This window comes from Bufo gargarizans, chromosome 4 (assembly GCF_014858855.1).
Source record: "Bufo gargarizans isolate SCDJY-AF-19 chromosome 4, ASM1485885v1, whole genome shotgun sequence".
NCBI classification, from domain to species: domain Eukaryota; kingdom Metazoa; phylum Chordata; class Amphibia; order Anura; family Bufonidae; genus Bufo; species Bufo gargarizans.
In genome coordinates this window covers 476,194,934-476,222,322 of record NC_058083.1, presented here as the reverse complement: position 1 = coordinate 476,222,322, position 27,389 = coordinate 476,194,934, and the positions used below count along the sequence as shown (strand labels likewise).

Below are 27,389 nucleotides of genomic sequence, written 5' to 3'. Positions count from 1 at the left end.
ATTTATTTTTTTAACCCCTCAATCCACATTTTCGTAAGCATTCTGTATTAAGAATGCTATTATTTTCCTTTATAACCATGTTATAAGGGTAAAATAATAAAATGAATAGAACATCTAAGCCAAACCGGAACTTCAGTGAAGTCCGGGTTCGGGTCTGGGTACCACATTCAGGGTTTTTTTTTCACGCGCGTGCAAAGTCACTGGTGAGAAGATTACCTTCACTACAGGTCAGAGAATAAACATTTTTGTGGGAGAGCTTCTTTACTGTTCAGCTGAGCAGTGTCCTTGGAATCCAAATGACAAACGAAGAGCAGAAAATGGACACAGACAAAACACGGACATCAAATGTGAACGAGGCCTTAGAAAGGCAGCAAAGTGAATTGGTTTTTGATAATTCCCATCCGTGCTCCGCAGAAAAAAAATCTCCTGTATGTATTTTAAATCTGCAACATGCAGATTTTCACCCCTGGGGGTACATTCATGCGTTGCAGAAATGCAGCAGATTTTCTGCAGCAAAAAAAAAACAAAACTAAAAAAAAACCTAAGAGTTTATGGTGGGGAAAAAAAATATATATATATTTTTTTTTTAATGTGGATTTCATTGCATAAATGCTGCCGACTTCCCTCTTTGCATCACAAAGGGTGAAATCGGCAATGACAATCCACAACATAAATTCACATGCTGAAGACTCAATCTGCACCACGGGTCAATTTCCTCAGCTGATTTTTCGCAGCATGCGGATGAGAATTGCTAAAAAAAACTCATTTACTTTGCCAATACTGTAAAATGCTGCAGATTTCCTGCACGCAATTCTGCGACACGAAATCTGCAGTGTGTGAACGCACCCTTGCAGTGCAGAAAGTGAAATTTGTGTGAAATCAGTAGCATTTCCTCAACGAAAAACTATGAAAATTGCGGCAGATTTCGAGCAGAAATGCTGACTATTTTCTGCTGCAGAAGATCTGTAGCATTTCAGTCACATGTGGCTAAATGTACACGATCAGGATTGCGTGCCGATTTTCTGCGCGGAGTTGCAGAAATTCTCAGCTTCCGCTGGCTTTCATGTCCGTGCCTCCGCACGCCAAAAAATAAGACTGATATGACTTTTGTCGTATCTTGTGGATCTACTCAAGTCAATGGGCCCGCATCTGCGCCCGATGCCCATGCATTGTGGACCTCTATGTGCAGTCAGCAGCACAGGCAAGGAGTCAATGGAGGTCGGATCCGTTTTCTGTTGTGCAAGATTGTGTCATGGAAAACAGATCCGTCCCCAGTGACTTACATTGTGTGCCAGGACGGATTCGTTTGGCTCAGTTTCATCAGACGGACAACAAAGCGGAATGGAGGCGGAACAGAGGCAAACTGATGCATTCGGAGCGGATGTATTTAGATTCAGAATGCATTAGGGTAAAACAAAATATTAGGTATAAATCACCCCTTTCCCCAATTTTTACTTATAAAATATATAAACAATAAATAAATAAAGATCACATATAGCCATGTCGAAAAGTCCAAACTATTAAAATGTATCTATATATGAAAAATAGGGCTGCAACGATTAATCGATGTAATCGATTATATTCGATAACTGGATTCGTTGTCGACGAATCCAGTTATCGAATAATCGCCGATTCGTTGCTATTCGGGCGGGCGGGCGGGCGCTGCATCTTTATTTTACCTTTTTACAATGACGCTCCCGCTCCTGTAACAGCCAGGCAGAGCGGACGGCGGCGTAACGTCACTCAATCACGTGACGCGCCTGCTCCGCCTCCTTCATTCATGAAGTGGGCGGAGCAGGCGCGTCACGTGATTGAGTGACGTTACGCCGCCGTCCGCTCTGCCTGGCTGTTACAGGAGCGGGAGCGTCATTGTAAAAAGGTAAAATAAAGATGCAAGCGCCGGGGCTGTTAGGGGGAAGGGGGGTCTGTGTATAGCACTGCTATGGGGAGGGGGGAGGATCTGTGTATAGCACTGCTATGGGGAGGAGGGGGGGTCTGTGTATGGCACTGCTATGGGAAGGGGGGTCTGTGCACTGTTATGAGGAAAGGGATCTGTGCACTGTTATGCCCATAACAGTGCACATATCCCCCTCTCCATAACTACGCCGTCCACAGATCCCCCATAATAGTGTCGTCCACAGATCCCCCATAAGTGTCGTCCACAGATCCCCCATAAACGCCGTCCACAGATCCCCCATAAACGCCGTCCACAGATCCCCCATAAACGCCGTCCACAGATCCCCCATAAACGCCGTCCACAGATCCCCCATAAACGCCGTCCACAGATCCCCCATAAACGCCGTCCACAGATCCCCCATAATAGTGTCGTCCACAGATCCCCCATAAACGCCGTCCACAGATCCCCCCATAAGTGTCGTCCACAGATCCCCCCATAAGTGTCGTCCACAGATCCCCCCATAAGTGTCGTCCACAGATCCCCCATAAGTGTCGTCCACAGATCCCCCCCCATAAGTGTCGTCCACAGATCCCCCCCCATAAGTGTCGTCCACAGATCCCCCCCCATAAGTGTCGTCCACAGATCCCCCCCATAAGTGTCGTCCACAGATCCCCCCATAAGTGTCGTCCACAGATCCCCCCATAAGTGTCGTCCACAGATCCCCCCATAAATGTCGTCCACAGATCCCCCCATAAATGTCGTCCACAGATCCCCCATAAGTGTCGTCCACAGATCCCCCATAAGTGTCGTCCACAGATCCCCCATAATAGTGTCGTCCACAGATCCCCCATAAGTGTCGTCCACAGATCCCCCATAAGTGTCGTCCACAGATCCCCCATAAGTGTCGTCCACAGATCCCCCATAAGTGTCGTCCACAGATCCCCCATAAGTGTCGTCCACAGATCCCCCATAAGTGTCGTCCACAGATCCCCCATAAGTGTCGTCCACAGATCCCCCATAAGTGTCGTCCACAATTTGTTTTAATATGGCCTTTGAACATAATTTTTCAAGTAAGATCATATAAACCTCTGTTTTGTAATTTTGTCGTTTTTCCCGATTAATCGATTAATCGTAGAAATTAATCGGCAACTAATCGATTATTCAAATAATCGTTAGCTGCAGCCCTAATGAAAAATCTCCTATGCGGTGAACGCCGTAACAGAAAAAAAAATAAATAAAAAAAAATAACTAAGAATTACGTGATTCCCTATTTTCTTTAGTCACCTTGTCCCCGCAAAAAATAGGATAGGACTGTTCGATTATGGGCCGGATGTTCCATAAAATGCGGAATGCACGCAGCTCTTATTTTTTTTTGCGTGGTATCGAATGGTATTGAGTATTGCAATACTTTTTTTATGGTATTGAAACTGAATCAAAATTTGGGTATCGCAACAACCCTAGTGGGAAAAGTGACCGCTCACTGTGTGGACTGCACACACATACTGTGTGCAGGTAGTGAGAGCGTCAGTAATGCCTATAACGTCATGGTTCTGACTGTAGATTGCTGCACTAACGTTATCAGCAGAAATATCCATTGTGTCTACAAATAATGGACTTTCTACAGAATGGAAAGTGAGAAATAGATCTGCTGATTACAGGCTGTAGCATACTGTAAGGCAGCGTTTTGGTGTCCGCCTCTGGAGCGGAATGGCGACTGAACGGAGGAAAACTGATGCATACTGAGAAGATGCTTTTCCATTCAGAATGCATTTAGGGCAAAATTATCCGTTTTGGACCGCTTCCTAAAGCCTATGACTGATCTCAAAAACGGAAAGCCAAAACGCAAGTGTGAAAGTGGCCTAAGACTCACCATGTTGTGGATTGGAATGAAATCTTACTACCAAGTTCCAGCAGCCTATATGCAAGTGGCTGCTAGCTGTGCTGTGTAAAGGATGCGGGGGGCGGGGCAGCAGAGCTTGTGCTGATGCATGTGAAATCCACAGGATGCCTCCACGGAGCAAAACTCATAGAAGAGCATTTCTGAGGGCATATGAAGCAAAGCTGATACCAGTAAACAAACAAGCGCAATTTTATTATGTGCTACATTACAGTAAGATATGGTGTTATTGATTTTTAGTGCACAAAGGTGTCCATAGCCTTTTAAGTCTCCATTAGTTTCTCCACTCCGGATTAAAATACCCCAAAAAAAAAAAAAAATATTATATATATATGTTTTATTTCAATTTATGAATAGTTGAAAAAAAAATAAAAAATTTAAGTGATAAAACATGAATAACTTTATAAACACGTAACGAGCTAGATTTAGCTGCAAATTCCATCGAAAGGAAAAACAAAAAAAACACTAATGTGAACGCAGACTAAGCAAAGTAACTAAACTGAACCAGAGCACATTCCTCCGACTATTGTCCCCATGCTTAACACAGCATCCTGGCTTTCAGCAGGGCAAAGTCTGTCAGGAAGCAATAAGGCTTATCTATCGATCACAAGATAATTATACTTGATCCCTAAGGGGAGGAAAACTTTAGAAACAAAAAATTGCCAGGTATTTTAAGTGATTTCATTTCCTGTGTTTTTCATGTGCCACTTTAATTATGGTGTCTGAGATTAGAACTAGAGATGAGTGAATTTCATATTTTGAAATTCGTTCACGCTTCGTTTGGTGGTAAAAGGAGAATTGCGTTTTATAACTTCCGTTACCGCGGACCATAACGCAATTCTATGACTGAATGCCTTTAGAGGCATTCCGTTATTCATTCCGTCATAAAAGAAACGGGACGGATCCGTTTTGCAGCCCATAGACTTCTATTATGACGGAATGAATAACGGAAAGCCTCTAAAGGCATTCAGTCATAGAATTGCGTTATGGTCCGCGGTAACGGAAGTTATAAAACGCAATTCTGCTTTTACCACCAAACGAAGCTTGAACGAATTTCATAACATGAAATTCGCTCATCTCTAATTAGAAGCAACCTCTGGCGGAAACTAAACCTTCTGCATAATGACAGAATTTTCTTTAAGTAGAGGTAATTCTACCCAGATGTCCTTCAGGCACCAAACACACAAACATTTCTTTACGAGGCAAATATGAACGTCTCGAATGTCTATGGTTGAAGGAAATTTCTAAATGTCAGATTGAGGCCAGTGGTACACATACCCAATTTAAACTGTGGTATTGCACCAGCAACAATGGAGATCCCCATGGTTCTACTGAAGACGGACCATACACATTAGATGTACATCACCCCAAACCAGCCAATATTGGCAGGGCCAGCTGACCATCTAATGTGTATGATGGGGCCCTCCGACATACCTCTAAGGGCAGATGTCTGATTACCACATGCCCGATCCTTTTGTTCTCGAGGAGATAAAATGTCTGCCAGAGGCTTAGGGCTGAGGATCAGGACAATCACCAGAGATGAAAACGCTCGCTCCTGATAATCGCACCAGGTAAAGGTGCCGCCGATCAACCACTCGTGGGGAACAATCGTAGCACTGATCGCTCATCCCCGTACGTAGTGGGTGAGGAACCACTTTTTCACCCAACAGATTTGACTGTATTACACCAACAGATGATCTGACAGATTTTCTGACCAATCATTGGTCAGATAGCCGATTACACATACAGATTATTATTGTTTTATAGACACCAACTATTGGTCTGATTGGATAGAAATTGGCCAGATAATGACCTTAGGGCTCATGCACATGACCGTATGTTTGGTTTGCATTTTTTTGGAGTGGGTATGGACCCATTCATTAATTTTAATGGGGATGCAAAAAAACTGTGTGCTGTCCACATCCGTATGTCCAGTCCACGACCCCACAAAAAAATACAGAACATGTCCTATTCATGTTCGTTTGGCGGACAAGGATAGGACATTCTATTGAAGTGCAGAAGAAAATAGCAGCATGCACACAGCCGGGATCCAAGTTTTGTGAACCACAAAACACTAACCACAGTGCGCATGAGGTCTTATACAGGGAACTGGACTTCGCTGCAGAGGAACCACCAAGTTGCTACATCCTGGATTGGTCTGTGTGATTGACAGCTGACCCAAAAGGGGTCAGAAACATCAGTACAGGGCAACGAGGGGGGGTCAGGCTAAATCGTAGACAGGGACTGGCCAAGGGTCAGGGCTGGCGAAGTGCATGCAATACGGAAATTGGTCCAAGGTCAGGGTAGACAGCGCTGTCAGACTGAGGTCGGGTGACGCAGCATAGGATCACAATACAGTAAACAGGCAAGAGTTGGTACATGGGCAGGAAAGATACTGCACACCTGTGCAAGAACCGGAGGATGCGCGCCCTATAAGCGGAGGCCTTGCCAGCAAACAAGTCGCAGCCTATATGGAGGAACAGAGCACACCCGGCGGCCGGACCTGCTGGCAAGAAGGCAGTGGGGGGCAGGTCTGGACAGTAAAATTTACGGCATATCCTTTTTAAAGAAGGTTAAATATGAAATTAAATAATTTCTTAATTGCCATATATGTGTGTTTGTGATTGGCAGCAGTGGTCACATGCCCACAGACGGTACGCGATCCGTTCCAGTGAGGGCTAGAAGCCCTAGCGCTTGAACTTTCAAAAAGGTGAATAATTTTTTTATTTTTTTTTTATTTTTTTTATCATTTTTACTGATTACTCTATGGCATGTCAATGCCGCAGGCAGCCCCATTCCCGAGTTCTGACCTGACTCCACATTACAAGGATGAAGCTTTCCATCCGGCGGCCATTCAGCTAATTTTAGACATCAGCAGCTTTGATGATAAAAGGCGACAAAGGAACACAGTGCCCAGAACCAGTAGCAGAGCGCCAGGCGTATTCACTGCGGATAGTTGAGCACAACATCTAACAACAATTAACTGCGCAGTCATGGTGCTCGTTGGCATCCATGCCACGTGATGGCCTCAACTCGCTGCAAGAATACAACTTTCCCAACATCTGTCGAGCATTAGACCATAGACCATATGCACTTTATTTCATTAGACAAGGTGCCGTCTGTCGCTTTCATCTTAGATCACAGGAGCCGCAGCTACAAAAATTTTCACAGCTGCACACTAGTCCAGGGGCCATGAACGCAGCCCTATCACATGCCCGCTGCCGGCCATGGATCCACGATACTGGACTTCTGTATGCCTCCTATTTCCTACATTCACAAGGAATCCATGAGAAAAACTGGTACACCGTCACCCAGATGGGCACTTTTCTTTGGGCAGAACGGTGTTCTTAAAAGGGGTTATCAAAACCCTAGAATTCCCAGGCACCTCATACAGGTTATACTTACCCCGCTCCCCTCCTGATGCCCGCATGGCTAGTGGCTACCACTGCAGCTCCCCATCGCTAGAGGTAGGGAAGCCAGTAGCACGCCACAACGGGGACGAGCCTCCCTAGCATCACCCAGAGACGCTGCGGCAGCCGGGCAGGGGTAAGTTAACCTGTATTAGGTTCTCAGGTGTTGGATAACCCCTTTAAGTTACGAAGAATGGGTTGTGCGCACATTACGAAGGCACATGTACCACGGATCCGTTGGGCACTGATTGCCATGTGTCGTCTTTTCATTTCTCCCACAAAAATAGAGCCCAGGCCTCGTTCCTCAGGCACATGACTTATTCTTGGAGAGCCCATCTACAAATATCTCTAGCGTGGAAGGACCAGTCACAGGAGGACAACCTGACGTATTAATAGTCATACACTGTGTGTATTGCATCATGTGCACCAAGCTGAGGCACAAGCCAAATGGTCAGATGAACTAAGGGTGGGTTCAGATACAGCTTTTGTGCACCTTGGTGTTTTTGTAGCATTTTTTGCCGTCAGAATGCCAGCATATTTCTATGGGACTTAGGCTTTAGGGCTCATGCACACGACCGCTTTTGTCTTGTGGTCAGTTCCATTGGTCACAGATCCATTGTTCCATATCTGAGGGTTTTTTTACTCTCCGATTTAAATCCTTTTCCGTTCCATTATTCCACAAAACATATCCGTACGCGGTCCATTTTTTGCGGAACGGAAACAGTAATTTATTAATCACCACACACATGTAGCATTTCTACAGTATGGATCCGTAAAATACGGATGTGTTCCGTACTTTCTGCGGACCCATTGACTTGAATGGGGCCTTGGACCGTGATTTGTGGACAATAGGACATGCACTACTTTTTTGCAGGAACGGAAATGGAATGCACACGGAGTACCTTCCGTTGTTTTTGCGGACCCATTGAAGTAAATGGTCCTGCATACGGACAAGAATAGGACGTTATATTTTTTTGTGGGGCTACGTAACTGAGCAACGGAGGCGGACAGCACACAGAGAGTGATGTCTACATCTTTTGCGGCCCCATTGAAGTGAATGGGTCTGCACCCGAGCTGCAAAAACTGCGGCTCGGATGCAGACCAGAACAACGGTCGTGTGCATGAGGCCTTATTCACACAGTCAGTGTTTGGTCAGTCATTTCCATCCGTTATTGCGAGTCAAAACCAGGTGCGGGTCAAAAACACAGAACAGGGGCAAATCTTTCCCTTAGGCTCCATTCACACGTCCGCAATTCTGTTCCAGAATTGCGGACCCATTCATTTCTATGGGGCCGCACGATGTGCTGCCCGGATGCGGAATTGCGGATCCGCACTTCCGTTCCCGAAAAAAAAATAGAACATGTCCTATTCTTGTCTGCAATTGCGGACAAGATTAGGCATTTTCTATTAAGTGCCGGCGATGTGCGGTCCGCAAAACACACACGGACGTGTGAATGGACCCTGAGGCTACCTGCACGAGAGATCCACACAAATATCCATGCGTTTCCCTAGCATATCCACACCAACATCCGCAATGTCTAATTGCGGCTTTTGGCATAGATATGATGCGGTTTTGCCGCACATCTCGCCCTTCCGTTGAAAAGGCTAAAATCCGCAAACATAACTGACATGCTATAAAATTTGGAAATCCGCAATGCAGGTCAATTTCCGTACGGAAAAAAAAAATCTGCAAAGTGTACATGAGATTTGAGTAATCTACACTTTGCTCGTACTGTAACACGCTGCGGTTTTCATGCTTGGGAATGTGCACAGAAAAATGAACGCGTTCACAAAGAAGAAAAGAAAAAAAAAAAACTATTAAACTAGGCATACTGTCTGGTAGGGTTGATCCTGCTGATTGGGGCTGGGTTCACATGTGAATGAATAGCTATGGATTTGCCACCAAGGATATTCGTGCGCCAAATTTGCAGTGTTGTACAGTAACAGCAAAGTGGATGAGATCTTAAGAAATCTCATCTACGCGATGCATATAAAGCTGCAGCGTAACTTGACCTGCTGCGGTTCTCCGGATTTTACACCTTTGCAAGATTTTACACCTTTGCAAGAGACAAGGTGAAGTCCACTAGATCAGGCATGCTCAACCTGCGGCCCTCCAGGTGGTGTAAAACTACAACTCCCACCATGCCCTGCTGCAGGCTGTCCAGGCATGCTGGGAGTTGTAGTTTTGCAACAGCTGGAGGGCCGCAGGTTGGACATCCGCAGATTATCCGCCGCAAAAACTGCTTGTGAAAAATCGGTTACGGCGTTTTCGAAAAGATACCTTCTTTGTACGTTCTGCATTTTTTCTCACTCCCTTCAACAGAAAGGGCTATTCTCCACCGCAATATAGACCCCAAGTATCCTCAAAAAAATGTGGAAGTGGGCGTGGCCCCACAGAACTGGTCAGTGCGTTATCCGCGAATAGCGCGAGGATGAACAATACGGTTGTGTGCACGGAGCCTCACCCCATCTGGATGGGGTCTGGATGCACTGATAAAATTTAGAGAAAGCCTGCTGGCAGCAAATACCTGTTGTACAATAATCGCTGCGCTTCGAGGTTTATCGTACCGCAGCAGCCAGTCTCCCCGTGACCGTCGCTGTACAATCACACGGCTACACAATGGAGGGAGACTGGTTTTCCTATGTGCTACAACTTGAAGAAACTTGTCAGAAGGTGATAGTAGGTGTGGAAATAGGTGAAGAGAGGCCCGAGGGAGAACAAACTGTGCAAACACATCTGAAAGCGAGGCTTCTGTGCGCACCCAACCTGTAATTACCGAGGCGCTACATGGGTCGTATAAATAGCTGCGTGAGGACAGTGGGCTGCTATGAGCTTTTCACTATAAATAGGGGAAGCCGAGCAATAATTTGCTGCAAGTTAATACAGGGCAGTGGAGGAGGAAGGGTAGAAATGGCTGCACTGGAGCCGCACGGGACTTCAAATAGACACTGACGATGATCCATGGCTCCCACCGATGCAACAACTTGGAATCCCTGACCAAGCGCTGCATCAAACCATTTGCTGCAAATGTCTTAAAACGGATCACACACCTTGGATATATGTCTGTGGACCCCGATGCTATCTAAGGGCTCTTTCACAAGAGCGTGTCCCTGTGGGAGGGATCGTGCGGCACTATACTGATTTATAATGCTGTGTGCCCCTGCCTGACCCTCCTGGAGCAGAATCATACTGACATAAAGCTGTCACTATGATTCTGTTACAGAAAGGTCAGGCAGAGGCACACAGCATTATAAATCAGTATAGTGCAGCGCGCTTCTGTAGTCCAGACTGCACAATCCCTCTCTCACAGGGAGCGCGATTCTCGCAAGGGACACGCTCATGTGAAATAGCCCTAAGTCTGTGAACTACAGGTGTGTGCTGTCCATGGACTTTAAAGGGGTTATCCAGTAATCTATAATGATGACCTATCGAGATAAGGCCTCATGCACATGACCGTATGGCTTTTTCAGTATTTTGCGGTCTTTTTTTAACGGATCCATTGTTCAGTTTTTTGTTTCCGTTGAGTTTCCGTTCCATAAAAAATCTCTGTATGGTTTCTGTATGCGGTCCGTTGTTTGCGGATGGCAAATGGAAACATACAATTTTTAATCATTAATGTAATGTACAGTAATATATTTTAACAGTATACACATGGGCATAGCGGGTATGTATCCGCAAAAAAAACGGACAACATATGGATGTTTATGCGAAAATGTCGGGCGGCACTGCGTAACAATGTGGGTGCTCGGTCAGCGGGTGTCATCCCAGATAAACCAATGAAGAGAAAACCGGCACTCCAATGAATTGCTGAATGGTTCTTTTTAATGGTCACTTATGAATACAGTGACGCGCGTTTCGGTACGCACATGTGCCTTTGTCCAACGGTGAGTATACAGCTATAAAGAACCATTCGGCAATTCATTGGAGTGCCTGTTTTGTCTTCATTGACATATGGATGTGTTCCGTATGCATTCCGTATTTTTTGCGGACCCATTGACTTGAATAGAGCCGCGGATCGTTATTTGCAGGCAATAAATAGGACAAGTTCTATCTTTCAGCGGAACGGAAATATGGAAACTGAATGCATACGGAGTACATTCCATTTTTTGCGGAACCATTGAAATAAATGGTTCCGCATACAGACCGCAAACGGAATCCACAAACTGTGCAAGAGGCCTAAGGCAAAGGCGCTCACAGGAGTGTTGGGGCCTTCTCTAAACAGCTGATCGCCAGGGGTCCTAGGTGTCGGACCCCCGCCGGTCAGATGCTGACGACCTGTCCAGAGGATAAGTCATTAGTTGCAAAGAGTTGGATAACCGCTTTAACAAGAAGTTTTCACACTGAAATCAACAGAGATGATTTGCAAGCATTTTTGGATTTTATTTTTTATTTTTAAGTACACAAGAGCCACGTCAAAACAATCTGCATGAACTCTCAGAAATGCTAATTGTCGGAAATGAGCATTTCTATAAACATTTAAAATCCACTTTTTTTTTTACCATACTGCAAAGGTTTATTTCAGTTTTTGCTCACTTTTTTCTGTACCCTTGGGGAGATTTAGGGTGGCTGCACAAACCGCACATAAATCTGCGCTTTCTTTGTAGTTTTTGGTGCGGATTTTCTGTTGCTGTTAACAACCCCATCGAAGTGTATGAGGAATACCACTCTACAGAAGGTGCAGAACCGCACCAACAACTGACATAACACAGATTTTAAAGGGGTTGTCCAGTAGTTTAATACGGGTGGCCTATCCTCAGTATATCAGATGAGAGGGGGGTCCCGATACCAACCCCCCCCCCCACACCCACTGATCAGCTCTGAACGCCACAGGTCTGACTATCGTGTAGTAGATGGAACTGCTCCCCATCACTTCAATAGGAGAAGCATCAGCAACCAGCTCCAGTGGCTGAAGGTCTGAGGGCCGGGTCACACAGAATTGTTTGACACGGATATTGGAGCAGGTCGGTCTCAAAATCAGCTCCAAAAATGCCTCAAAACAGTCTCCTATTTGTTTCAATGGGAAACTGCCCTTTTATTTTATTTTTACACACATCAGTGGTGTGAACTGGACATTAGGGAAACCGCTCTTTTTTTGGCTCCTGCAGTTCTTTTGTTTATCTGCCTTCTTTTCACAAATACAGCATGCTGGAGTTTTAAATCTCTCACTATCATGGGAAAAGGGGAGAGAAAAAAAAATAAGTCCCGCGATAGATATATATATAGACATGCAAGAAAAAAACCACAGACTTTCAGCGAGTCATCTGTAGCTGCCATAAATACCACCATTCAAATTGGGGCCCACTTGCCCACAGCAACCAATCAAATCGATGCTTTTTTTTTCCAAAGGAGCTCTGAAAAACGAAAGACGGGTTCCGATTGGTTGCTATGGGCACCTACAGCAGTTTTCACCGGTGAAGCCTGTCCTGACCCTGTTTGTGCTTCGATTTCATCTTCTTATTAAAGTCTTTTCGCTGCAACAGAAATCCGTCGCTCGCACGACCAAGTGCCGACAAATGATAACGGGTGGATCTCCCCGCACATTCACACAGCGCAGGGCAGCAGCGGCGGCCGCCGTGTGACAGGCGCCTGGGAAGAGGCCGCGGATTTTATGAATGGCCGCGGTCACGTGACCCGGAGCGACTCCGCTCTATTCACAAATACGCGGCCCGAGTCACAGGCGTCAGCGCCATCCGTCCGCCTCCCTCCCTCCCTGACCCGAGCCTCCCCTCGCCCGGCCGCACTGCACACTTTGGGACATGTACACACCGAGACTAAAAGGCAGGGCAAGGTGGGGGAGGGGAGGAGGCGGCTCCGGCCTCGTCGTCTGCAGCTGCCGGGATCTTATGAATGAGAAGTGCAGCAGCATGCAAATGCAGAAAAGATGGCGGCCCTGGGGGGAGGCAGTCTGGTATCCGGAGCGGCACTGCTTACAGACACACGTGTGGCACAGCTGCCAGTCCATTAGCTCCTTATATACCGGCCATGCATGGCTGCAACAACATGTGGCCCCTCAGCCTTGGTTTTTTTAAGGTTTATTTATGTGACAAATTTGCGACTGCGCAGTAAAGCGCATCAACACAGTAGTCGCAGTAAAGCGCATCAACACAGTAGTCGCAGTAAAGCGCATCAACACAGTAGTCGCAGTAAAGCGCATCAACACAGTAGTCGCAGTAAAGCGCATCAACACAGTAGTCGCAGTAAAACGCATCAACACAGTAGTCGCAGTAAAACGCATCAACACAGTAGTCGCAGTAAAGCCGCATAGTGTTCTACAATGCAATTCTGTGTAAAAAAAAAAAAAAACGCCACAAAGCTGCACTATTTCCACCGCGCTTTTCAAAGCCGTAGTCTGAGAAAAACATTTAAGCGCTGCAGCGTACATTAGGTCCTATGTGAACAGAGCTCAAGATGCTTTGTGGAAACATCTAACTGTTCTCAAAGAGGAAGGAGCTACAGGGAGGATTGGGGAAAATAAACCATATACTTATATTTTTTTTTTTAAAGGGATATTGATAGGCGGTGGGATTTTCCAGGAGTTTGCTGACAATGGCCTATCCCCAGCACCGGATGGTTGGGCGCCCATCAGCTATTTGAAGAGGAGGAGAGCTCATTTTTTTCCTCCCATGCCGATATCTTTATACAGGATCTGATTATTATTATTTTTTTTCTTCATCATTCTGACGGATCAGAAGAACAGAAAGATAAGCGGTGATGTGAACCCGGCCTTACACAATTTTATTAGGGTGGTTTCCCATATAGCAATTTTTGGAAATATACTGGACCCTGAAAAGTTCCCAGACAGTCGGCCTGATGAGGATTACATACGGAGATGCTCGGGTGGTCGTGGCCAGTCTGACCGGAGGACCAGACTGGAATTTCCTACAAAGTTTAGCATACTTCATTTCCATATAAAGAGCAGGAAATGGGGGTTGGTGGTTCTACCATCACTTTATTGCCAGATGTTCATTGAAGGCCTCCCCGGCAATCCCAAAGCTGTGCACAGAGCACACCCGCATCCTGATACCTGAAAGTCAAGTAATCCATGGTGACTTGAGTTGTCCTCGAGATGTTAGGGGTAATACCCCTGGAACAACAAGAAAAAATAAAATAAAAACCTGAGACAACCCATGCGCCCACCATTACTGCTCCAACGTGCGTTGTCACCTAGCCTTCCTAAGGTTCAGAAGCGTAAACCAGCCTAGCCACGCTCTCCGCTGACTATACCCCTGCACCCCTAGGCAGAAGTCAGGAAAGGGTGGCCGACACCGTGTAGGGAGTCTAGTGTTGGCGATATTTGTCATCACCCAGCTTTCCTAGGAACAGAAAACTGCTGCATTCCAAAGGGGCAAGAATAAGACATGTTCTATATTTTTGCGGGGCCACAGAACGGACATGGACAATAACTACGGTTGTGTGAATGAGCCCCAATTCTCATGGACAGCCTTTTGTTAAAGTTATACAGAAACCCCCAAAAAATAAAAATTCTAGGAAGTAAAATGTATTAGACTACTTTCACACTCACGTTTTGGTTTCAGTTTGTGAGCTCCGTTCAGGGCTCTCACAAGTGGTCTAAAACTGATCAGTTTTGCCCTAATGCATTCCGAATGGAAAAGGATCCGCTCAGAATGCATCAGTTTGCCTCCGTTCCATCTCCATTCCGCTTCAATGTGCGTCTGACGAAACTGAGCCAAAACGGATCAGTCCCGGCACACAATGAAAGTCAATGGGGTCGGATCCGTTTTCTATGACACAATCTGGCACAATCGAAAACGGATCCGTCTTTCATTGACTTTCAGTGGAGTTCATGATGGATCCGTCTTGGCTAGGTTACAGATAATACAAACGGATCTACACCAAACGCAAGTGTGTAAGTAGCCCAAGCAAGACCCCCTAGGAGCGACCCAAGACATCGCTCTGCTATTCCTATCAGCATGCACAGCCCAAGGGTCGCTGATGATAACCTCTGACTTTACAGGAAGGATAAAGGACCCGACTTTAGGAGGAGATTCTGTTAGTGGTCAAATAATAAGAGCTTCCATAGGCGTGAACAGAAAATAACTGAAAAGGGCAGGCGTCAGCAGAAAATTAGGCATATTAGTTCCCCGGCCCCTGGGATTCAGGCCTCCTTGTTCTTTAGTGCCAAAATATTATTACTAAAAAGCGTCAGAAAGCAGTAGCCGTGGTACATGTGGTATGGAGAACGCCGTGACAGAATTCCGTACACGACTACTCACCCGCTCCTCTGACTCTGCAGTCTTTAGGTCCCTGTCGCATAAACTTCCAGATGGGCAGGGACCTGTGCGCCGCTGCAGCCAATGACTGGCCTCGGATGACGTGTCCCCAAGTGGCACATGAACCAGCAGTGAATGTGTTGCTTGGGGAGATGCGACCACTGAGGCCAGTGACTGGCTGCAGCGTCACATGTGTCCTTGTCCGTTCAGAAGTTTATAAAGACAGCCAGACAGATGGAGAGGCAGGGAGCAGGGATGTGTTTTTTTCCCCCCAACAGGTACTGCAAGCTGGGGTTCAAATTTTAAAAAAAACAGCCCAAAACATGGAAAACCCCTTAAATACCGGGCCCATTTTCATTTTTGATTTTCCCTCCCCAAGTTCCAATAGCCATAACTTTATTACATTTCAGTTCACATAGCCACGGGGGCTTACTTTTTGCGGGACAAGATGCATTTTTAATGAGGTCTTGGAAAACTGTAAATAAAAAAAATTAAATAATTTGTAGAGTTAAAAAAAACAAAAACAACCCCCCCCCCCCCCCCAGGCAATACAGGCACCACAGTCATGTGCATGAGCCCTAATAGAGACCCATTAGGTGAATAAGAATCTTAGGCCTCATGCACACGACCGTTGCTTGGATCCGCGTTTTTTTGCAGCTCGGGTGCAGACCCATTCAATAAAGGGCAAAAAAAAAAAAATTGTGCTCTTAGCAACCGTTGCTCCGTTTGGCTGGGCCGCAAAAAAATGGCTGGAGCAGTGCATGTGACCATGCGCATGGCCAGCCAGATGTAAAGAGGGGCAGCATGGACCACCGGAGTGGTGTGGAGCAGATACATACGAATCTTCTGTTTCAGGGAGCAGGCTGCAGACACTTCATCATTTCTGTTTGACCACCCTAAGGCCCCTTGCAGACGAGCGTGTGCGGAATAGCTCCGGATGCGTTGCGAATGCGTTCAGTGAAAAATATGCGATTTTGAAAACAAATTAATTTAGTTTTGTCTGTGATCGCGTTCAGTTTATCACGTGGGTGCAATGCGATTTAATGCGTTTTGCACGCACCTGATAAAAAAAGCGGAACCATCTCTGAGCAACCATCCGTGAAAAAAATGCATCGCTTTCCGCGCTTGCTTGTGGATGCGATTTTCACGCAGCTCCGTTCACTTCTATAGGGCCAGCGTTGCCAGAAAATAGCAGAATATAGAGCATGCTGCGATTTTCACGCAACGCACAAGTGATGCGTGAAAACCAACGCTCATGTACACAGCCCCATTGAAATGAATGGGTCCGGAATCTGTGCGGGCGCAATGCGTTTTCATCACGCATTGCACCCGCGCAGGCAGCCTCTTTTACACGAGGGTGACGGATTGGCCCCGGATGCGTTCAGCGAAACTCGCACCATTTTGCAAGCAAGTTCAGTCAGTTTTGTCTGCAATTGCATTCAGTTTTTTCCGCGATAAAAAAACTGAAGGTTTACAAACAACATCTCCTAGCAACCATCAGTGAAAAACGCCTTGCATCCGCATGTTTTGCCTTTTTCACTGAAGCCTCATTCACTTCTATGGGGCCAGGGCTGCGTGTGAAAACCATAATATAGAACATGCTGCGTTTGTCACGCAGAACTGATGCGTAAAAAAGAAAAACCGCTCATGTGCACAGACCCATTGAAATGAATGGGTCAAGATTCAGTGCGGGTGCTATGCGTTCACATCACGCATTGCACCCGCGTGGAAAAACTCGTTTGTGTGAAAGAGGCCTAAGGGAGCCTGCACACGGGTGCGGGTCATCAAACACAAATTCTCTGCGAATTTCTGTGTATTTTTGGCACCAAAATCCGAATGTGTTAGGCTATGTTGACAGTAGCATTGGGAATCCGATAGCCTGATCTCACTGTATCCGGCGTCACCAGACAAGACCATGTAAGTGCTGGCGATCCGACTCGTTTTCCTGCACAAATGCTGGGTTTTGGCCACACAAATATCGCTGCGTGCGGAATACATAACTGACAGCAGACATTTATTCCTGAACAGCCCACCAGGTCAGGATGCCAGACTTCCAATGCTGCCCTCACTTTGCATTCCAAAGAGTGAAATCTGCGCAAAAAAGATGCACCAACACGTCACACGCTGAAGGTTTCTACATCCACAAGGCTGGTCAGCTTCTGCCGTGTACATGTGAGTACTGTACTGTACTGCCTTTTCTAAGGCCCCTTTCACACCAGCGAGTTTTCTGTACAGGAGCAATGCGTGAATTTAATGCATTGCATCCGGACCCATTCATTTCTATAGGTCTGTTTATATGAACGTTGTTTTTCCCACATCACCTCTGCGTTATGTAAGAACCGCAGCATGTTCTATATTCCGCGTTTTTCACACAGTCCCTGGCCCCAAAGAAGTGAATGGGGCTTCAGTGAAAAACGCATTGTATCCGGATGCAAAGCATTTTTCATTGATGGTTGCTAGGAGATTGTTAGGCCTCATGCACACGGCCGTATTGCGGCCCACATACATGCACCCCGCACGCGGACCCATTCACTTGAATGGGTCCGTTATCCGGAAGGTGCAGCGCGGAATGGAGGAACGGAACCCCATGGAAGCACTATATGTGTTTCTGTCCGTGCCTCCGCAACGCAAAAAATATATAACTTTTTACAGGTTTTTTTACAGTGCGGACGAATCACAGACCCATTCAAGCTGAATGCCGCGCGGATGGGGCCTGTGCATTGGGGACTGCAAATTGCCGTGCGCATGAGGCCTTATTCTTTTTTTTATTTTTATTTTTTCACGCATGTGAAAAATGCATCAAAACTGAAAGCATCTGCGTGAAAAAAAAACCAAAAAAAAAACCTAAACGCAATTGCAGTGCGAGTTTCACTGAACGCATCCTGACACAATCCGTATTGTTCGTGTGAAAGGGGCCTAAAGGTACGGCCACATGAGAGAGAATTTCTGCCGTGCATTTTGCATCGTTGTGTGAGGCCACTTTCACACTAGCATTTCTCCTCTCCGGTATCGAGATCCGTCGTAGGATCTCAAAAGCGGAAGAAAACGCTTCCGTTTTGTCCCCATTAATTGAACTTTACGAAACAAAGTGCTTCATAATGCATTCTGTTCCGTTGCGTCCCCATTGCGAACAGAATAAGCGTTTTTCTGTCCGCGATGTGGTGCAGAGTAAGACGGCTCTGTCCTGACACACAATGTAAGTCAATAGGGACAGATCTGTTTTCTCTGACACAATAGAAAACAGATCCGTTCCCCATTTACTTTCAATGGAGTTCATGACGGATCCGGCATGGTTATAGAAGACATAATACAACCAGATCCGTTCATGACGGACGCATGTGGTTGTATTATAGTACCAGAAGCATTTTGCAGATCCATGACAGATCCGCAAAAAAACGCTAGTGTGAAAGTAGCCTAAGGCTACTTTCACACTGGTGTTTCTGGGTCCACTTGTGAGATCTGTTTCAGGGCTCTCGCAAGCGGCCCAAAACAGATCAGTTCAGCCCTAATGCATTCTGAATGCATCAGTTTGCCTCCGTTCTGCCTCTATTCCGCTCTGGAGGCAGACACCAAAACGCTTCTGGCGATGCGGAGCCAAACGGATCCGTCCTGACTTACAATGTAAGTCAATGGGGACGGATCCATTTTCACTGACACAATATGGTGCAATTGAAAACCTCCCATTGACTTTCAGTGTAAGTCAAAACGGATCTGTTTGCATTATAATGTTCATGTAAATGCAAACAGATCCGTTCTGAACGGATACAAGCGTTTGCATAATAGGTGCGGATCCATCTGTGCAGATACCAGACGGATCCGCACCTAACGCAGGTGTGAAAGTAGCCCAACGTATATTTGTTATGGGTTTTGCAGCAGATTTCACTCTGAGGCCTCATGCACACGAGTTGTTTTTCTCGGCCTCCGTTCCGTTTTTTTTTTGCGGATAGGATGGGGACCCATTCATTTCAATGGGTCAGCAAAAAAATGCTAATAGTTCATCCGTTTTTGTTCCGCTTCCGTTGTCCGTGTTTCCCTTCAGCAAAATAAATAGTGCATGTCCTACTTTTTTCACATTTATTACAAAGGATCTGTGGAAAAAAACGGATCCTCCCAAAAAAACAGATGCCGCATCCGTTTTTTTTTGCGGACGTGTGCATGAGGCCTTAGGCTACATTCGCATGCAAATATTTTGTTTCCGTGTCCGTTGCGTGTTTTTTGCGGATTGCTTGTGGACCTAATCATTTTAATGGGTCCGCAAAAAATGCGGACAGTTCACAGTGTGCTCTTCGCATCCGTATGTCCATTCCGTAGCCCCGCAAAAAAAAATAAAAAAATAGAACAGGTCCTATTCTTGTCTGTTTTGCAGACATGGATAGGCATTGTTACAATGAATCCGCAAAAAATAAAATAAAAAAATAATGGATGCCATGCAAATGTCATCCATTTTTTGGTGGATACAGTGATACGAATCTAACCTAATGCATTGCAAACTGTGAAATCCACATAAGGCCTCTTGCACACGACCGGTATTTAGCGGTCCGCAAAAAATACGGATTACGCCCGTGTGCATTCCGTTTTTTGCAGGACGGAACAGCTGGCCCCTGATAGAACAGCAGTATCCTTGTCCGTTATTCGGACAATAATAGGACGTGCTCTATCTTTGAGTGGAACGGAAATACAGAAACGGAAGGCCTACGGTACCTTCTGTTTTTTTGCGGATCCATTCACACAACGGATTTATGCCACGGATTCCGCTCCAAAAACACATGCAGATCTTCCCCATTGATTTCAATAGGGACCTCACCTACGGTGTCCTTCTCCCATACCATGTAGATTGTAAGCCCTCACGGGCAGGGCCCTCTCTCCTCCTGTACCAGTCGTCTTGTTCATGCTTCGTGTAATTGTCTGTATTATGTATGTGCACCGCCTATCATATGTACAGCGCTATGGAATGAATGGCGCTTTAATAATAAATAATTCCATATGTTAATTTAAACAATGCTTTTTTTCCCCGCTTGCAGTTTTAAAAACCACACCTCGGAAAAAGAAGTGTCCTGTCCATTCTTGACATGGAATTCCCATTGAAAATGGACACCAAAAAAAAAAAAAAAAAAAAGCATCCAAAAAACCTGACGGACTTATACAGCAGTGTCCCCAGCAAGAAATTCCCCTCTATGGACAGGGTTCCCCTGATGGGACTGCCGCTTTAAGAATAATGGTTTGTATGTAAATGGTGGCCCAGAGGGATCACGTGACAGGATCCGAGGCTCCTTCAGCAGAGCGGTGCCACGGTCAGTTGTTCAGATGGGGGGGGGGCGTTACATACAGAACATGCTTCTGGCCTTCAGCAAGTTACATAGTTAATACGGTTTAAAAAAAAAAAAAAAAAAAAAAAAACATAAGTCCATCAAGTTCAGCCAAGGGAGAGGTGGGGACGTGAATTTTAGAAAAAGGGGAGCGAGCATCAATGTCATTTACTTTTCAAGATTCCTCTAAGCTCATTTTTAAAACCGTCCACTGTTCCTGCTGTGACCACGTCCTGAGGAAGTCTATGCCACAGATTCACAGTTCTTACAGTAAAGAAGCTTCAACGCTTCTGGAGACTACCTTTCGGTCGGAGGCCGTGCCCTCTTGTCTTTTGAGGGGATTTTACATGGAACAGTTCTTCATCATATTTGCTTGTACGGCCCATTTATATAGGTCAGGGATGCTCAATCTGCGGCCCCCAGCTGTTGCAAAACTACAACTCCCAGCATGCCCTAATAGCTCTAGGCTAGGGATGGCCAATCTGAGGCTCTCCAGCTGTTGCTAAACTACAACTCCCAGCTGGCCCACACTGCATACAGCTATCAGCCTACAGCAGGGTATAGTGGGAGTTGTAGTTTTGCAACAGGTTGGCCATCCCTGCTTTAGGCTGTCCAGGCATGCTGGGAGTTGTTTGGCTACAGCTGAAGGGCCACAGGTTGGGCATCCCTGGTATAGGTTAATCATGTCCCCTCCTTAGGCCTCATGCACACGGCGTTGTGCGTTGTGAATGGGTCCGTGATCCGTCCACACCACAAAAAAATACATGTTCTATTTTTTTTAGGTGCGGAGGCACGGACAGAAACACCACGGAAGTACTCTGTAGTGCTTCCGTGGGGTTCCGTGCCTCCATCCTGCACTACAGCTCCAGATTGCGGACCCATTCAAGGGGAGCACACGGTGTGCATGAGGCCTTAAGGTGGATTTCCATGGCCGAATATCGGGCAGATTATTGGGAACAAAGTTTCCTGCGAACGCTCGTTCCCGCCAATCACCTGATGAATGAGGAGTGATCCCGTCGCTCGTGCAGGCACATCAATCATCGTTTCTGTGCTGTCTAAATAGCGATCTGCCACCCAGAAACAGTGCAGCCGTATGAGGACGAATGATCACAACAGAGATCCCTCATACTGCGGAGGAGATCACTGCACGTCACCTCCACTGAGCCAGCAGCCGACAGTCAGGAAAGTAGTGTCCCTTCCTGACAATCGGCTGTACATTGCAGCGTGGTTCTCTTCTCAAGACGTATTGAGCAGCAATATTACCACACAGTAAAACAATAGCGTATACTGACACATACATCCCAGCCAAAGGGACACTCATGGGAAACATCTTTGTCAGTGGTGCCCCATGTATGTGAGGCATATGCATATGGGGGCTTCCCAGCATACAAGCCGACCAGGGGGGCTCCACATGGCACGGGCCCCGTTATTGTGATCAGCGGGGGAAGTCCCCATGGTAGGAGCCCCACTGATCTTAGTTATCCGCTATCCTGTGGATAGGGGATAACTTTTGAAAACTGGAATACCCCTTTAACGTCTTATGTTCAACACAGCGGCGGTTGGCCATAGCAGGCAATCTTTAGCGCAAGTGCTAGCAAATATATATATGTAAAAATTAGTCGCCATGCATGACCCCTTTACTTTTCCCTCTGTGTGTGTCTTGAAGCCCATTAAAAGGTGTTCTCAGAGACTGGGAACGCATTTTCATATGGTGGGAACATAGAGCAGTTTTTAACCCATGCAACCTGCTGCCATCTATATACAGGAACCTGGTCTTGGAGGATCCCTTTAAGGCCTCTTGCACACACGTATTTTCATTCAGTTTTTTTTGTGGACCGTATACGGAACTATTCATTTCAATGGATCCACAAAAAAAAAGTAAGGTACTCCATGTGCACTCCGTTTTCGTATGTCCGTTCTGCAAAAAAATAGAACATGTCCTTTTATTGGCGGACAAGGATAGGACTGTTCTTTTAGGGGCCAGCTGCTCCGTTCCGCAAAATACGGAATGCACACGGACATCAGTCTTTTTTGCGTATCTGTTTTTTGAGGACTGCAAAATACATACGGTCGTGTGTAAGTAAGATAAACCCCGACTCAAATAAAACACCAATGCACAGAAAACCATCCAAACAATATACGTGACTGAGGCGAATTTCCGGGCGCATCGACTACCTGGCTCCAGGGACCTGTCCCCAGGCTCCACAGACCAAACACATTATTATTATTATGCATCCGCAGTCCATAAAAACCTCACACAACAACAACCAGCAAGATGGAGAAGCATTTTATTGGCGACAAGTCACACATTATCTCCCCTCAGGGGCTCTCACGTCCATTGAACCCGATGAATGGCTCATAATTACACGGTAACCAAATGCCCGCGATGAATGGAAGGCCTCCAGGTAACCCAAACACAAGGTCCTGCGCCTGGACGAGGAGGACAACGTCAGGCAGCGTAGCAATGCCAGCAGAAACAATGAACGTGAGAGCCGAGCTCAGCACACGGGACACGAGGGTGTGAGGCACCCAGCAGCAGCTCCGCTCTAATCTGACATCTTTTTTTTTGTGAATGGCGGTGGCTGCTCTGTGTTTAGTCTCAGTTCACTTCCTGAGGTAAAGTCGCTTTCACCGCACCTGATGCACAGCAACGATGTCAAAGAATATCGACCACAAAGTAGATCCTAACGTCACTCGGGGAGTTCTCTTTGGTCTAGTGCTTAAAAAATTCTACATCCGAACTGGAGAAAGCTGAGCGACAGCAAATACGGCCCCCACGACAGCCCAGCTTTCCAAGAGCCCTGAACATCAAAGCTGCCTCATCGCACAGTGGTATGGGGGCTTGGAAAAGGCTGAACGGGAACTGTAATGGCGCCCATATTTGCCATCACCCAGAGCTTTAGATAGGCCTTAGGGCTCATGCACACGACCGTATGCATTTTGCGGTCGGCAAAAAAAAAAAAACACAGATGACGTCCATGTACATTCCGTATTTTGCGGAACGGAACAGCTGGCCCCTAATAGAACAGTCCTATCCTTGTCCGCAATGCGGACAATAATAGGACATGTTCTATTCTTTTGCAGAACGGACATACGGAAACGGAGTGCACACAGAGTAACTTCCTTTTTTTTTGCGGATCCTTTGAAATGAATCGTTCCTCATACGGTCCGCAAAAAAAATTTAAATAATGAAAGAATACATTCGTGTGCATAAGCCCTTCTAGTTACCACAGGTCTTATTTTCCAAAGTGAGGATCTCCACAACTACCTTTACTTAACGGACATGCGCGATTATTTACGGACACAAGTCCACTATATACAATGCCGATGTCACACAGCCGATCATATGGAATTGAGCGTGCAACACGTCCAGAGTGTTCATGTCTATAAACATGGCGTCGCAAACCACCGGAGTCACACGGTACACAGTAAGGTCCTATATTCACACAACTACATTTTTTGGGGACTGGATGCAAACCCATTCATTTCAGTGGGGCCACCAAAAATGCGGACAGCACACCTGTGTACTGTCCACATCCGTATGCCCGTACCGCAGCCCCGCAAAAAGATAGAACATGTCCTAGTCTTGCAGACAAGATTAGGCATTGCTACAATGTTTTTTTTTACGTCACAAGTATTTTTGCGCGTCCGCAAACACACATACGGTCATGTGAATGGGGCCTAAAGAGTATACTGTGTGATATGTATATGCTAGAGTAGTATATAGACATAAAGCCATGAAGTATATGATTATATACAAACATTAGTCTGACCGGCATATCAATACTATGTATAGGAATGTGCAGTGCAGACCCACAACCAGGCGGCACACTACAGCGCGCCACATCCATATTCTACACTACTGGAGCAGCAGACGATTATAGGACATACACATGCGATATAAAGCCAACAGTAGGGCCTCGTGCCAGCACGTACACCACACGGCTGCAGAGTCCTCAGGAGCGTCGACCGCCCATCAGACAGATGAACCCTCTACAACCGCCATACAACACCACTGATTCCTGAAACCTTAGAAGAGGTTCCGCAGCAGCACAAGTCCAGCGTACCTCACCTGCGCAGGTACTGCGCTTGCAAACACAGGGGCTGTCACTGTCTGCCGCATGTTAAGGGACGGTAACAAAATAAAGGGCGCCCTATGTCCTGGCTACGGCACACAATGGCGGATCCCTCGCCAATGGCTGAAAATAACTAAGTGGCAATACCTTTCTGGGTCTGTATAGGAGACAGTATTACAATAATCGTTACATAATGTCGCCATATCCTGCACATACACGGCATAGCAGGTCTCACCTGTTGCTCGCCGCCAACTTTGTTGCACTGAGCACAGACAATGGTGATCAGCAGGTAAGTAGGTGTACTGTACATGGAGGCATGATCTGGGCACACTTGAGCAGGAGTTGCCACCCGATGCCCACACCATGCCAGGATCACTATGCTCAGCATGCACCCCCTGGCATGGGTAGCATGGCAACAGCTCTGCAGGCCGATGCATGGCTGCACACCGTGCCATGCTGCAGACATCAGGAGCACGTAGGAGGCCCTCGTCTGCAGCAATGCACTGCAGCCCTGCAGCAGGGAGGGGAGCCCGCTGCCAGCCCTCCCCATGCACCCCGACAACGAGGGGGGTCACTTACTCCTCAGGGGGGGCTTCCTCACTCATCTTGTCCCGATCACCGTCGTCTTGCACCCGCCTCGGGGGGCTCCGAGCCGCTCATTTTTCCCAGGCTGTATGACTAGCTATCCCCCTGGCTTGTGCAGTCCTCCCGTGTACGAGCGGCGGCGGCAGCAGCAGTGTGCACCTCCCGGGGACTGGCTTGTTATAAGCAGGCGGCTGCTGCGCCCCGCCCGTGTGGCTGCTGGTGGTGGCCCCGTCCGAGCCCCATCTTCGGTTACTCCATGTTGGCTCCAGGTCCGGCCGTCACTGTGTGTACAGTATCTGTGTGAGCGCCTCTCACCAGCCGCAGGGACGAGGAGGAGAGAGGGAGACGGAGAGGAAGTGGGGCGGAAGCGATGACGTCACCCTCCCCAGCAACAAGCAGCTGCGAGGACACGGGAGGGGGGGAGGAGAGAGAGAGCAGACACCGCGCGGACTGGGGAGGGAGGAGAGCGGGGGTACGGGGGAAGAGAGGGGAGAGCGGGGGTATAATACCGGGGGGAAGAGAGGGGAGAGCAGGGGTATAATACCGGGGGGGAGGGGGGGAGAGAGGGGAGAGCAGTGGTATAATACCAGGGGGGAAGAGGGGAGAGCAGTGGTATAATACCAGGGGGGAAGAGGGGAGAGCAGGGGTATAATACCAGGGGGGAGAGCAGGGGTATGATACCGGGTGGAAGAGGGGAGAGCAGGGGTATAATACTGGGGGAAGAGAGGGGAGAGCAGGGGTATAATACCGGGGGAAGAGAGGGGAGAGCGGGGGTATAATACCGGGGGGAAGAGAGGGAGAGCGGGGGTATAATACCGGGGGGAAGAGAGGGGAGAGCGGGGGTATAATACCGGGGGGGAAGAGAGGGGAGAGCAGGGGTATAATACCAGGGGGGAAGAGGGGAGAGCAGTGGTATAATACCAGGGGGAAGAGGGGAGAGCAGGGGTATAATACCAGGGGGGAGAGCAGAGGTATGATACCGGGTGGAAGAGGGGAGAGCAGGGGTATGATACCGGGGGGAAGAGAGGGGAGAGCAGGGGTATGATACCGGGGGGGGGGGGGGGGAAGAGAGGGGAGAGCAGTGGTATAATACCAGGGGGGAAGAGGGGAGAGCAGTGGTATAATACCAGGGGGGAAGAGGGGAGAGCAGGGGTATAATACCAGGGGGGAGAGAGGGGAGAGCGGGGGTATAATACCGGGGGGAAGAGAGGGAGAGCGGGGGTATAATACCGGGGGGAAGAGAGGGAGAGCGGGGGTATAATACCGGGGGGAAGAGAGGGGAGAGCGGGGGTATAATACCGGGGGGAAGAGAGGGGAGAGCGGGGGTATAATACCGGGGGGGAAGAGAGGGGAGAGCAGGGGTATAATACCGGGGGGGAAGAGAGGGGAGAGCAGGGGTATAATACCGGGGGGGAAGAGAGGGGAGAGCAGGAGTATAATACCGGGGGGGAAGAGAGGGGAGAGCAGGGGTATAATACGGGGGGGGGGGGAGAGAGGGGAGAGCAGTGGTATAATACCAGGGGGAAGAGGGGAGAGCAGTGGTATAATACCAGGGGGGAAGAGGGGAGAGCAGGGGTATAATACCAGGGGGGAGAGCAGGGGTATGATACCGGGGGGAAGAGAGGGGAGAGCAGGGGTATAATACCGGGGGGAAGAGAGGGGAGAGCAGGGGTATAATACTGGGGGGAAGAGAGGGGAGAGCAGGGGTATAATACTGGGGGGAAGAGAGGGGAGAGCAGGGGTATAATACGGGGGGGGGGGGGAGAGAGGGGAGAGCAGTGGTATAATACCAGGGGGGAAGAGGGGAGAGCAGTGGTATAATACCAGGGGGGAAGAGGGGAGAGCAGGGGTATGATACCGGGGGGAAGAGAGGGGAGAGCAGGGGTATGATACGGGGGGGGGGGAGCAGGGGTATAATACCGGGGGGGGGGGGAGAGCAGGGGTATAATACCGGGGGGGGGGGGGAAGAGAGGGGAGAGCAGGGGT

At 47.6% G+C, this 27,389-nt stretch overlaps 1 protein-coding gene across 1 annotated transcript in view; it reads right to left on the bottom strand.

Annotated features, from left to right (window-relative positions):
* SPRED2 (sprouty related EVH1 domain containing 2) overlaps nt 1-25,715 on the bottom strand; it is an 82,761-nt gene extending 57,046 nt beyond the window's left edge. The window contains exon 1 of the mRNA XM_044290764.1: nt 25,398-25,715. Coding sequence (XP_044146699.1) covers nt 25,398-25,423 — 26 coding nt within the window. The 5' untranslated portion in view covers nt 25,424-25,715. The remainder of the gene's footprint in view (nt 1-25,397) is intronic.
* Between the last annotated feature and the right edge of the window lie 1,674 nt (nt 25,716-27,389).